Raw genomic sequence first — 14461 nt, 5'->3', positions numbered from 1 at the left:
GGGAAACAATACACATTGTAAAAAGTGATCCGACTTTGAATTCAAACAAACTTAACTTTGAGAATCAGCTGTGTCACTTAGTATATGGCCTTTTATAAGTTTGTCTTCCTGAATCCTGAGGCTCAGGTTTCTCCACTTGAAAATCAAGGATAATAACGCTTGGATATTTATGAGCTATATCTAGAATCATTTTAGTTACTGACATACAAAGCTATAATGTTAAACCTTGGTTCTGATTATAAACAACCTAATATAATTGTTCTAAATTCATATGTATAGAAATACATAACAGAAAGAAAAAGTGCTCCAAAATCCCATTCCTACAGCCACTGTCAATTTATTTTTATTCTTTCAATTTTTTTTCTGCGCATGAACTAACATATACTTATTTTTAATAGAATCATTTAATAATACATCTTGAGGGGGTTTCGTTTGTTTTTTGTTTTACTTAACCAATTATCCTGGATGTCTTTCTATGTCAGTATATGCAAATTTATCTCATTCTTTTTTAGCAGCTGCATAACACATTATTATCAGCAAAAAAAGGAGCACTGTTGTCAGTGGGTCATGTCTTTAAAAGGCTAGTTCTGCATGAAGTTTGTAAGTAGAAGAGGATAAGTAAAAAAGGAGATGAAATTGTTTTTAATAGTTATGGGACAAAGAAAAGGAAAGGGTATAAACAATAAAAGCAGAAGTTGTGGTTGAAAATAAGTGATATTGTTGGTATATTGATATTCTGTTGGTACGGAAAGCCAAATAATAGTAAGAAAAGAGAAGATCTTTTTACTATAGGAGAGGCATGGATCAATCAGGTAAACCAACAGCCCCTAGGGGTATCAGTATGTCAGTAGTTACATCTCATGGTAAAGTGAAAGGAACATTTAAGATTATAGTTCTTGTAGTTGACATTGAGTCAGTTCCAACTCATGGAGACTCCATGTGTAGCCGTGGTCAGATCACCTGTGTTGTCTATCATGGACTTGAGGAACATATGAAATAAAGTACATGAAAGCACTTTGGAAACTGTAAAACATGCAAATGCGAATGTTATGATTTTAATAAAGATATATTAGCTCTGTTGTTGTTGTTTGGTGCCATCAAGTCAACTTTTGACTCATAGCGACCCCATGTGACAGATTAGAACTGCCTGATAGGGTTTTCCAGGCTGTAAGAATCTTTACAGGACCAGATGGCCAAGTCTATCTCCCACAGAGCTGCTGGGTGGTTAGCAGCTGAATGCTTAACCCTTGCACAACCAGAGATCCTTTAGAAGAGCTATTCCATTGTTAGATAATTGCAGAACTCATTCTGAGAAAAGAAAATTAGGCTTCTTATCCTTTTTAGTTCATTGAATTAACCTAGGACCAAGATTTATTCAAAATATGAATTATTGCTATTAAAGATTTCATTAAAGAGTCATTGCATCAATAACTATAGAGTTTCTAAAATTAAGTTTTAAATTATTTTCCCAAGCAATTTACTGCTTTCTCTCTGTCTTGTTACTAATAGACTCATTTCCAATTTTGTTTCTTCTTTTTTTATCTTTTTTTTTTTTTTTTTAATCTTTAGTTTTTGGATGAAGACTTGAAGATAGCTGGGAAATACAAAGGAAATGATTATAGCCAGTACTCTCCCTGGTCGTGTGACACCATAGGCTCCTACATTGGGACCAAAGATGCAAAACCCAAAGATGTTGTGGCAGCAGGGAGTGTAGAAATGATGGTATGTGTAATAACTAAGCCATAAGTAATATAAATCAAGATAAACCAGTCACTCATTATAGTTTAAGCACAATTGAGCTTTACTTAAAAGTTTTGCTTAAGCTTCTGCTTAAGAGTTTCCAGCCACTTTCTATACCCTGCAATTTAAGCATTATTATTTTTTGTTTGTATGTTTGTTTGTTTCAGGTATAGATAAAAAACCTTTTTCACATTTATCTAGCAAAAGAAGAACATTTGTTATATATCTGTTCAGCCAACAATTTCCCACAATTGTTTACAGCTGCATGATATATAATGGTCAGAAAAAACTGTTAAATTATTTTTACATAATTAATTAAGACTTTGATTTCTTTATCCAAATAAGTTAAAACTCTTCTACAACTCTGAAGTTGAAACAATAAAAGTGAATCAGTGAACAATAATAATATTTGAATCAGGATTGTAACTGTGTACTCTCAAGTGAGCTATGAGAATCTAGAATTTATTATACTTAGCTTATTTTGGGTATTTTTGTTTTGTTTTTTAATTTTATTTTAGTTATTCTTGAGAATTTACCCAGCAAAACATAAACCAATTCAACCATTTCCGCATGTACCAATTAGTGACATTGATTACGTCCTTTGAGTTGTGCAATCATTTTCACCCTCCTTTTCTCTGTTGTTCCTCCTCATTAACATAAATTCACTGCCTTCCAAGGTTCCTGTCTAATCTTTCGAGTTGCTGTTGTCAATTTGATCCCATGCAGATAGTTCTTAAAAAAGTATAAAGCTCAAGGCAGACAGACATTTTTTACTAATTAAGCTAAAGTGTTGTTTGGTTTTAAGAAGACTTCAGGGGGTGTTTTCTGTTTAAGGTTTAAATATTATCTTAGGGCAGTAGTTTCAGGGGTTCATCCAACTTTCATGGCTCCAGGAAGTCTGGAGTCCATTAGAATTTAAAATTCTGTTCTGCATTTGGTATCAAGGTTATGTTTGCTTTGTAGAATGAATTGAGTATTCCTAGGCTTATTTTTTTTAATGAAGTGTTAAAAAAAAAATGATGTAATACCAGTGCACTTGATAACCAGACTTTAAATATATCACTATTTGATCTTAATTGCTTTGTTAATTTTTAAGGAAATAACACTTTATAGAAATAATCAAATCCCCTATATCCAACACCTCCCTAATCTCATTTCTCTTCTTTCCTCCTTTCCTAGAGAATTTTGTGCTTATCATTTCTATGGATAATTTTATACTATTCACAAACAATGTTGTTTTACATGTTTATAGACCTTATATAAATTACGTACTTCAGTTTGCATTTTCATTCAGCAGAGTTTTTGAGATGTATCCATATTCATACCTATAGCCCGAGCTCATTAACTGCTTTATCAGATTCCATTGTATGAATATACCACAATTATCTGTTGTTTGTGGATAGTTAGGCTATTTCCTGGTTTTCACTATCATATACAGTACTGCAGTGAACGTTCTTGTGTACGTCTTACATGTATGAAAGTTGTGCTTAGAAGTGGTATTGCTGGGTTGAAAGGTATGCCTTGACTATTACTCTTAAACTGCTTGCTGTTATTAATTTTAACAACAGTTCCCTAGGTTATTAATACAGGTTTTCATCAAAAGATATATACTCGTGTAGTTGGTTACGAGAAGACCAATTCTTGGTAATAGAAAAGAAAGACTTGGATGCTAATACCGCTCTAAGTGAGTGACGTGATATCTATAACATAAATATGAGTGGATGCTGCCAAGAAGAAGAGAGAGGGATATAGAGAGGAAAAGAAAATAAAACTCATTGCCTTAAACCAGTAAGAAATAAAAAGTTTGCCAACCCAACTTGGATGTAATTTAAAATATCTCAAATGAGTGAAAGAAATTTTAAAAATATGTTCCAGTCCAGTGTTTCTTAAATGTTAATGTGCATGCAAATTACCTGAGGATTATATTAAAATGCAGATTCTAATTCAGCAAGACTGAGATGGAACTTGATAACCTGTAATTCTAATACGTTCCCAGATGGTGCTGATGTCGTTAGCCCTCAGACTGCACTTTGAATAGCAAGGCTCTAGCAACTACATAGTTAGAGTTCCGTTTCCATTTTTCTTGGTACTTACCTCTTTCTGACTGAAATCCCTTTGAAAAACCTTTGTTAGCACTTTTTTCCTTATTATGGTAAGTGTATAGGTAACAGAACATTTGCCATTTCAGCAATCTTCAGGTGTATATAGTTCAGTGACATTGTGTTCATCATGTTGTTCAACCATCACCATTAACCATTCCTGAATTTTTCCAGCACTTAAATTTTAAGCAATGCTTTTCAAACTAGTGAAGTTTTAAAATTGATGTAGTAGGTCGTGGTCAACTTTTTTTTTAATCAATCAGAATAACAATAGAAATAAAAGAGTGCGTTGCATCTAAAACCAAAAAAAAAAAAACACCCAGCCCATTGCTGTCGAGTCGATTCTGACTCATAGCGACCCTATAGGACGGAGTAGAGCTGCCCCGTAGAGTTTCCAAGGAGCACTTAGTGGATTTGAGTTGTTGTTGACCTTTGGGTTAGCAGCCATAGCACTTAACGACTGCGCCATCAGGGTTTCTGTATTGCATATAGTAAGGGTAAATATCATGTCATAAAATATATATACACACACATATATATATTTGTATGCATGTATGTTCTGGGTCATGATATAAAATATATTTTCTGACTGTGGAGGAGTGGCCAGAGGTTTAAGAAACAATGTTTTATATGATAACCAAAGGCCACTAAGGATTTTAGTCTTAGCAATAAGAGCATTATACTCTTAATAACTTCATTACAGAACTAGAGGAAATTATATTAGAGAGCTAAGTACAGGGTGGATTTCTCGTTTTACTTTTTTATCAGAATGTAGACAGTAAAGGAATGAGAGACCAACGATTGGATCTTCAGAGAAGAGCAGCAGAAACCAGTGATGATGATCTCATCCCATTTGGAGATCGACCAACAGTATCTCGGTTTGGTGCCATCTCTCGAACTTCGAAAACAATATATCAGGGTGCTGGCCCAATGCAGGCTATGGCACCTCAGGGAGCTCCTACAAAGTCTATTAACATTTCAGGTGAGAATCTCAAATGTAAGCTGATCTAGAGGGCTCATATTCATGATTCCCAGCACCAGCCCTGCTATGTGCTTTCAGTAATTTTCTAAGGCAGTACCTCTCAAACTTTTCCATGGAATTTTCTCTATAAGAGAAGTAATTATCACCCAGGGAACTCTAAAGATATGAACTAAAATTAAATGAATATATATTATGAAGATTGCCTAAATTTCTTGGGGGTCTTTAATAGTGTCATTTTTTTTTTATTAAAAAATGTATTCTCATTATAAACAAAAATCAAACAGAAGAAAAAGACTGAAGTTTCAGTGGGTTTTAGATTGAGTACCTTAAAACAGGATTCAAATCTATGAATTCCATGATGCCCCAATATACCATTCTCTTACAGATTATAGTCCATATGGCACCCATGGTGGCTGGGGAAGTTCCCCATATTCACCTCATCAGAACATACCTTCTCAGGGACACTTCAGTGAGAGGTATGAGTCATTCTTTTACAAACCTTTAAAATTGTTTAACTTCATTTTTTTGTTTTTCTGGTTAATAATATTTTAATAAAATAAAACTTTAAAATTTACTCTCTCTACCAAAAAAAAAAAAAAAAATTTTTTTTTTTTTTCCTTTTACCAAAGGGAAAGAATGTCCCTATCAGAAGTGACCAGTCACGGAAAACCCCTTCCATCTGCTGAGAGGGAACAGCTACGACTAGAATTACAGCAATTGAACCATCAGATTAACCAACAGACCCAGCTACGTGGACTAGAGGTACTACCTACAGATAGTTCTGAAAGATACTTTGTAGAAGCAACTTCAAGGCAGTATGAAGACAAAATTTTAAAAGTGAAGGAATTGTTATAGATGTCCATTCTTCAAAGAATTCAAGTACTAAGGTCAGTTCAGGGACATTAGGAAACTTTAGAATCTCTGTTACCTGAGAATAGAAAACAGTAGGACTTATATTCTTGATGGCACATTTAAATATAAAATATATTGTTTTTATCAACAGTTGCTTTTAGCTTCAGAATGGTTTGTTGTGTTTTTAATTTCTGTTACTTCCTTTACTCCTTATCATTTATATATCTGAAAGGTAGAAGCTTAGAACTTTGACTTAAAAATAGTCCCTCTGTAGTAATAATAACACCTTTCATTTACATAGTCCTTTAGAGTTTATAAATTACTATCCCATATCTTATTTGACCCTCACAATGTCCCTGAGAGGTAGGTGAGGCAGGTGGTATTGTCCCCATTTTATAGATGGCTCTTACTTAAGAAAAGAAAATAGCAGAAAACAAGGAATTTTTAAGATCCCTTAAGTACCACGCTAAGATTAGGTTTTGTTTAGACCATCTTTTACACAGGAACATGTTCTTGGAATATGGAAGACTAAAGACGTTTTAATGGTAAATACATTGTTCCTCTCTGGAGGGAAGAAAAAGGTACTGTTATAACATTAGTCTTTATCTTCCTACCAAAATCTTTCATAACAAATAGGCAGTCTCTTTGGGGAGAATTTTATAATTAATCTTAGCTTAGACTTTCGTATTAGGAAGACCAGCTGAAGATTGTTTTATGGAACATATGCCTGGCTTATGCTCTTATAAGTAATAAGGTTTAGAAATACAAAATCTGCATAGTATTCATATTTTACCTACTCTTGCCACTGCTTTATTTACATTGGTCCGAAACTTCTTGCTGATTCCTATTGTAAAAAAAAACAGATACTATGTTTAATTATGCCTATCTTTAGGTTATTAAGTTATTAAACAGTCAGACTTCTAACCCCATAAGGCATTACTCCCTATCCTGTAATTCATGGCTTTTTGCCTTAATTGAAGTTTCTAGATCCATTTTCTACCCCAAAAGAATTATCAGTATCATTTGGAAGCTTGCCACATACTTAACACTAGGCTTAGAAGTCCTTGCTGTTTCTGAGGTTGTATTGAAATAAATTATAGAATTTACTTTAGATGAAAAATTTTTAGAGAGAGGGAAAGATGCATATTTATGGTTAATTTCTCTTTCAAATAAGAAAATAAAAAGAGCAACTTATGCCTAAGATTAAATTACTATTCACTGTTTAAATCCCTCCCCTCCCCCCGCCCCGCTTTTTTTTTAATTCAAATAGTACTCAAAGAAAGACAGTGTCTTATAGCTGCAAAATTTTATTAGAAATACCTGAGGGATAAGGTACTTAAGGCTATGGTCTAGAATTGGGCCTGGCTATTCTGTGCATGGTGTGAAGTGTGTTGAGTTGTGTATGTGCTTGGCTTTATGCATTTAGGCTGTTAGTAACAGGCTGGTGTTGCAGAGGGAGGCGAACACCCTGGCAGGCCAGCCACAGCCTCCACAACCACCTCCAAAATGGCCTGGAATGATCTCAAGTGAACAGTTGAGCTTGGAACTGCACCAGGTGGAAAGGGAAATTGGAAAGAGAACCCGGGAGCTGAGTATGGTGAGTGCTAATGGTGGGAGAAGAGAGGGAAGATGAAATGAAAGCTTCTGTGTGACTCACGGCACTTTCGTTAGAATCATCACTCCAAGGCAGTCTGATAAGTGACTAATACTTAGGATAAGTCTCATGAAGATGGGCTGCCTCCCTATTTTGTCATTTCCTCTCCAGTTTGAGTGTGTTCTTTGTATTAGAATTCTGCATTAAAAAAAAGCTTTAGGAGCTTGCAAGCAGCCATCCAAGGCACAACAGTTGGTTTCCACTCACCTGAAACAAAAGAGGAAGAAGGAAAGTCAGGAATAGGAGGAGGATATGGAATGTGTGGCTAATTGAATAACTGTTTCCTTTTGCCAAGAGACCAGAAGAACTAGATGGTGCCCGGCTGCCATTGTTAACATTTTCATCAAAGATTTCATAGAAGAATCCTGATCAAAAGGGGTAAAAATGAAGAACAGAATTTCAGATACTCATGGACTGTAGACTTCCTGGAGCCACAGAGGGGGAATGAACCGCTGAAACTATGCCCTGAGATAATCTTTGAACCTTGGACCAAAAATATCCCCTGAAGTCATCTTAAAACTGACCAGTAGTTTAGCTTAACTAGTAAAAAAGGGGTCTGCCTTGAGCATTATGCTCCTTTAAGAACTATCTAGATGGGATCTAATTGATAACAGCAACTCGAAAGATTGGATGGAAACCTTAGGGGGCAGTGAGTTTATGTTAATGAGGGAAAAACCATTCAGAAAAGGAGGGTGAGAATGGTTGCACAACTCAAAGAATATAATCAGTGTCACTAACTGGTACATGCAGAAACGGCTGAATTGGTATGTATTTTGCTGTGTATATTCTCAACAACAACAAAGTAAATAAAATTTAAAGGAAAAAAAGCTTTAGCCAGAAAGTGGTTAATTGGAAGTTTCTGTTAAACATACTGATTGATCATTATGCAAAGCAGAAAGGATAGTACTTAACTATTTTGCTTTAAGTTCATGTTATATAAAGATTTATTACCAAATAACATTGTAATTTTCATTGCCCTTCAGCCAATGATGACCTGTTTTTTATTTATATATATATATAAAGTGAGATGCAGTCTGCACATTATTTCCTGTGGAATTGTATCCATGGGTGTGCATAGGGTTTGCTTCATAGTGCATAAACATTTCATTTTAGTATATTTTGATTGAAATACCCGGATCGATGGTATTTTGACTTTTTTGTTGCAGTTTTCATGCTCTTTCTAAGCTAATAAATTGGGTATTTAGTTTGCTGTTTTGTTTAACAGTTTTTCTGTGAGACTTTCCCTGTTAGCTTGAGGCATTCTTGCTTTTGTTGTCCAGCTTGAGTAGTAAGCAGGTGGGTTGTTCTCTATTATGTTTTTGTGTATGTCTCTCCTTTAGTCTGCCTGTTTCTTTAGTCATTTTGCAAAACTAAATATGATTTCTGGATCATCAATTTGCATGTATTATCTGTATTTGCTCAGTCTTCCATTAGTACCATTAAATAGAAGAAAACTGAATTTATTTCCTTCTCTTTCAAAGGAGAACCAGTGTTCCCTGGACGTGAAAAGCAAATTAAATACCAGTAAACAAGCAGAAAATGGACAGCCAGAACCACAAAGCAAGGTTCCAGCTGAGGACCTTACATTGACATTCAGGTAAACAAAAGCACATTTTCTTACTCTACTACACATAAAAGAGAAATAAGTATATTGTCCAGTTATATCAGAAGTACCTTTGTAAATATGATTTGATTTTTAAAATGTCTTTCTATATACATTGAGAAAAGACTATTTTTACATAAATATAAGATTATAAAAACTCAAAACAGATGCAAGGTTGAATCACCGATTACTACCTAACAAATGAAATTTTCTGGTTCCATTTCCTTCTCCTTGTTTTATCTAACTATGCTCAATGTAAAAAAAGTAACAAATAATATTAAAATGAGAAATAACAAAGGAAATAACAGCCTCTCCCTTATTTTAAATGTATTACAAAAAATAAATTATAGGAAACGGAAAACTTTAGAAAACAACAAATCAAAAAGTTTAAAAACCACCTGTAATTCCAACACCCAGAGATAACTAATGTTAACATTTTGATGTCATCTTTCCAGTTTAAGTATATAGGCATTTAGCCCCTTGCTTGATTTTATACATCCCTACTTCTACCCCCATTTTTTTTTATTTGGTTTATCCCATAGCTTCCAGTATTCTTCTACAACAATGGAAGGATACATATCAACTATCATGAACCATACTGCAATAAACAATTTTGACTTTGTTTATACATCTTTAACTATTTCCTTAGGATATTTTGAGGCTTTTGATGTATAGTCCTCTGAGTTGCCCTCCTGACAATATACAAGAATTTCCAAGGTCCTGTTGCTTTCAGGCTTGGGTTTGTGTTGCATTTAGGCTTGTATTATCCTGGTTTCAAAATAAGTTGTTAATACTAGTAAACCTGCTAAAGTAGGGATTAGCAAACTTTTTCTTGAAGGCCAGAGAGTAAATATTTTAAGTTGTGGGCCTTAGAGTCTTTATCATAATTCTCAACTCTGCTGTTACAGCATTAAAGCAGCCATAGACATTAGTAGTGGACTGTGTTCCAATAAATTTTATTTACAAAAGCAAGCAGCCAGCCAGCCATAGTTTGCCAACACCTATTTTTTATGGTATAGCATGGGTATGGCGCTATAAATTAAAGTTTGTAATCCATCCATATTTGTTTATTAGTACTAAAAGGAAGTCCTCATTGACTTTTTTCTACAAAGTAATCATTTTTCTCTTTCTCTCCTTTAAAATTTCAACATTTTTTTTTCTTTTAATGTGTGTTAACAGTGATGTACCGAATGGATCAGCCCTGACACAAGAGAATATCAGCCTCCTGTCAAACAAGACCAGTTCCCTGAACCTATCAGAGGACCCCGAGGGAGGAGGGGATAACAATGACTCCCAGAGATCGGGAGTTACACCCAGTTCTGCTCCCTAAAATATGAGGAGTCCTACTTTTATCTTCTGCTCCTAATCAATTTGTGGAGCCTAGGGGTAGGAGAATGGATAACTTCTAAACCTTTTCTCTAAGAGTGGTCAGAGAAATCCAGGAAAAGCACCAGAGGCAATGTGCATAAACACCACTACTAAAACAAACCCTGCACATAGTTCACATTAATGCATTTTTTAATTTAAGAAAAAGAAAATTAGCAGTATCTGCAAGCAGTTCAGATTAAATTTGTTTTTGTTCTGTGAATGAACTTTATTTTAATAACTTTGGACGCCTTGGATCCAGGGCTTTAAAAAAAAAAAGAAGATATTATATATACACTCTGTTTGATTAATTGTATGATCTTAATGAAGTAGGTTTTTCTTGTATTTTGGTATTATTACATACCCAGTGTATAATTCCTTATCCCTAAACCTTTCCAGCTGTCACCACCCCATAAACTAAAGCAGACAAAAAGCATCGGCCTTTCTGAGAATTCTGTGGTGCTTGAGAAACAGAGTCAGTCATAGACTGATATTAGAAAATGCGCAGCAAACTAACTTTCCCCAGAGCTGTTATTTGGAAACTATACATTTTTTTTTTTTTTTTTTTTACCTTTCTGGGTCAGTAGGTTCATGTATAGGTGTGTTTTTCTTATGGCATTAAAACTTGGGGTTTTTTGTTTTGTTGTTTATGAGGGTTTTATTTCTTGTTTTTACAGATGATTACCAGACAGCTCATTTTCGAGGCCCCTTCTTCATACCACTGATGCCATTTCATTCTATTAACGTAATCAGAAGTCACATTCAACATTGAGATTGTTCGATTAGGTTTAAATGGAGATTACTTTAAGGATGAACTATTACTAACTTATCAGCACTGAAAATACATATTTGGCTCATTGCCTATATTGAGCTCATGGTTGGAAGTTTGGAGCTGTGTTTTCCATATTGACATTTTGCAGAAATCATAGAATGTTAAAAAACCAGAACATGAACGATGTTTTAAAACTGCAGCACTTGATTTGAACATAAAATGAACAGAGGGCCACATTATTCCAATAGATGTTTTTGTTTTACCCTCAAAACCCAGAAGTATAAAATAAAATCCTTTTATAGCGGCACCCTTGGCTTTCAAAGAGATTTGGCAAATATGAACTGCCTGGGTGTTAAGGATAATTTATGGATTGATCAGTTGTTGCTGGGCAGAATCGTTAGCACAAGTGTAGGTAATATACCCAGCAGTCAGTTTTCACAGACTTGGTTTCTTTGTGACAATATTGAAAAGAGCAAGGAAGAAATTTTTGATGATTTAGTTCTGCTGCCCGTATTCTGATGCCATGTGTCTATACTGAACTAAGGCCCTATAAAAGGTATAGTCACCCTCCCCCATCCTTTGGTTTGCCTGATTTTATTTCCCTTCTGGATTATACTACTAAATCAGAAAGCACTGGTTATGTAATAAGTTACTGCATTGCTTTGGTTGGGTAAAAGCAAGAGTTTATATTTTTCTTGTTTCTTTTTTTCTTAACCCTCAATTCCTGCTGAGGTCATAACAACCTCAGTCTAAGCTCTGTGCCCATCATATTGTTAACTGAAATAAATGGGGGAAGGGGGCAATACAGTCCTGCCATTGCCTACCAGTAGGAGAGTCCAAACAGAACACTCTTTTGAGTAGCGATTATTTAATTTGCCCAGTCAAGGCACCGTGTTATATACTATTTCACATTGAATTTGATTATGCCCTACAGACCTGGCTGGTCAAGGATTTGATATACACATATTGGCTTGGGATTCGAGCTTTCTTTTTTATTTAAATAAAAATTTATATATATATTATATATACATATATACATAGCTATATCTGTATATATATTGGGTATGTTTTAAGGATTTTTTCGCATGAGTGCAGCTGTTGCGATAAAATGTCTGATTGGGAGGTAGACACAATGAATGAAGATGAGGCATTTTTTTCAGTTGATATCCACATTTTCCTTTTTTTTTTCTAAACTTCCTTTTTTACTTTTACTCAAAACCCTCTTACATTTATTCTTTAAGTGCTTATTTTTTATTGGGAGGAGAGAAACTTTTGCGTGTCTGACAGAGCCCCAAGATTCTTCATTTCTCTGCGTAACCATAAAAGGTAACATTCTTGGCCTCCAACCTTCTCTAGGCAGGTTTGGGCAGATCTTATTTCTCCTTGGGACTTGTCAGATAATGCCTAAATTTTACAAGCAATTGGTTCACTTTGGAACTCATAAATATTCTGGTATTAGAAGGAAATCTGTGGGTATTGATTTTGTTGAAGTTCAGAGTAAAAGTTCTATTCTGAGTATCTGTTGAAACCCCTAATAGTTCAGCCTTTGTTAATTCTTGTTCTTATTCTCTTCAGATATACTCTTTTTGCATTCACCATTTTGATTTTATGAGCTAGGCAGGAACAGGGATTAATTTATACAGTATTCTTTTAAACAAATCCAGAAAAGCCACTGTTTAGACTTAAAATAGTCTCTTTCACTTTTTAAGCATTTCCATTTGAGAAAAAAAGTTATCTCTTAAATTGTAGCCTGAATTCTAGCTGTACTCTCCCAGGCCCCACACTCCAGAGGCGATCTGGTTGGGTAAACATGTGGAAGAATGGTAAACTGTTCTGTTGTGCCTGTAACTTATTTTAAATTGATCATTCTGTCCTACCTCATGGCAATTTTTACAGCTTTCTTAGTGCTCACCAACAGGTTTAGGAATTCAATAAAAGCCCCAAATTTTATGGGATTTTTCTGTTCTTTTCCTTTTCTCTGTGATACACGTTGTGATATGATGAGCCTGTAAGGGTAAATGGCCAATTTGGGCATAACTGCTTTTTTTGTCAAAATCTGTGAAAGGCATTGCTTTTCCTGGCATTCTTATTTTTATTTGTTCCTTTCGAGACAGTTAAGAGATAATCAGATAGGAAATACAGTTTTTATGCCTTCTACTTTTTAAAATATTTCTTCTGAAGATGACTTTATTCATCTCAGATGAACGTGAACAATTCTGAGAGGATTAAGGTAGGAGTAATAAAGCATTGTGTTCACTCTTTAAAAAAAAAATCAGGATTTTATTATAGCACAGAATATAAAAGCACTTCAACTTACTTTTTTTTTTTCAGAGGATCTCTGGAAAAGGCTAGAAGAACTGAGAGCAACACATCTAGGTTCAACTTCCTGCTTTATACGAAGCTCTTTTGCCTTATTTATAGATGTTGTCACAAGATAGTACAACCGCTGCCCTGTCTTTGTAATTTACAGAGGCTAAAATGACCAAAGATCTTTTCCTTGTTATTTTTCTAATTACAAGAAAAATTAGTTATAGCATAGGTTTCTAGTAATATTATTCAAATGGGTAAGACACTATTCCTAATGCCAGCTACAAATATTCAGCTACTCAGAATGCATAAAAATTATTTGGTACAGAATTGATGTGGGTGATTCCCTTCTCCCATCTTATTTCCCTCCCTTTTCCTATTCTTTCCCATTTATTTATTCTTTTGCCTAAAAGAAAATTGCTATGATTCTCATTTGCTACTTTGAATATGTAACTCCATCAGACTTTCCATAGGTCTTCAGGGTTGAAGCTCAAAGTTTAACTCCTAAATTTTTCCATGACTGTGTATTCTCCCCACCCCCACTCCCTGGCCCTTTCCGTCCTGCCAATTCCTCTTAACTTACCACTGCCCTCCCCAATCTGCAACAGTGACAGTTTGCTGCTTCAAAACAGAGCATTCAAATGAATTCGCTTAGCCAATAACTTCTGTGAAGTTGCCTTTTCTAATGGTGTTATTACTCAGTGATACACAAATGTGGTATTTGCCCTACTGGTAGGCAAACAAAGGTCTGGTTAAGAATGGTAACCTGCTGTTTTCTTTAAAGGAGAGCCAAAGACTTGTGTTTACTCTGTTTTGTTTTGGGGGAAGTAGTAGCCATGTTGATTGTGAAACCTGTTTAGTATTTGTGAGTTGATTGTGCTCTGCAAGTATATTCATCTAAAGTTAACTGTTAAAGAAGTTAGCTAGCCTTACAAAGTGTAAAAGTAATGAAAATTCATCAGTTTCTCTAAACCAGTGAATCTCATCTTTTACAGTATTGTATGTAAGCAACCCCTCCCCCCCCTTTTTTGAGATTATCTTGTTATGGTAGCATGTTCTGTGTTTTATGTTTTTTAACTTGTGCCGG

At 34.8% G+C, this 14461-nt stretch overlaps 1 protein-coding gene across 5 annotated transcripts in view; it reads left to right on the top strand.

Annotated features, from left to right (window-relative positions):
* The window catches only part of RC3H1 (ring finger and CCCH-type domains 1), an 89350-nt gene extending 75380 nt beyond the window's left edge, over window positions 1-13970 (top strand). For 2 of the 5 annotated variants that reach the window (XM_049868620.1, XM_049868619.1), the window contains exons 14-20: window positions 1570-1722; window positions 4608-4821; window positions 5207-5297; window positions 5451-5583; window positions 7100-7270; window positions 8809-8924; window positions 10110-13970. In XM_049868620.1, coding sequence (XP_049724577.1) covers window positions 1570-1722; window positions 4608-4821; window positions 5207-5297; window positions 5451-5583; window positions 7100-7270; window positions 8809-8924; window positions 10110-10260 — 1029 coding nt within the window. In that variant the 3' untranslated portion in view covers window positions 10261-13970. The remainder of the gene's footprint in view (window positions 1-1569; window positions 1723-4607; window positions 4822-5206; window positions 5298-5450; window positions 5584-7099; window positions 7271-8808; window positions 8925-10109) is intronic. The other 3 variants (XR_007515312.1, XR_007515311.1, XM_049868621.1) reach the window with 3 other exon arrangements.
* The last annotated feature ends 491 nt before the right edge of the window (window positions 13971-14461 follow it).

The sequence above is a fragment of the Elephas maximus genome, chromosome 24 (assembly GCF_024166365.1).
Source record: "Elephas maximus indicus isolate mEleMax1 chromosome 24, mEleMax1 primary haplotype, whole genome shotgun sequence".
Lineage (NCBI taxonomy): Eukaryota > Metazoa > Chordata > Mammalia > Proboscidea > Elephantidae > Elephas > Elephas maximus.
This window is presented reverse-complemented; position numbering and strand designations above follow the sequence as displayed.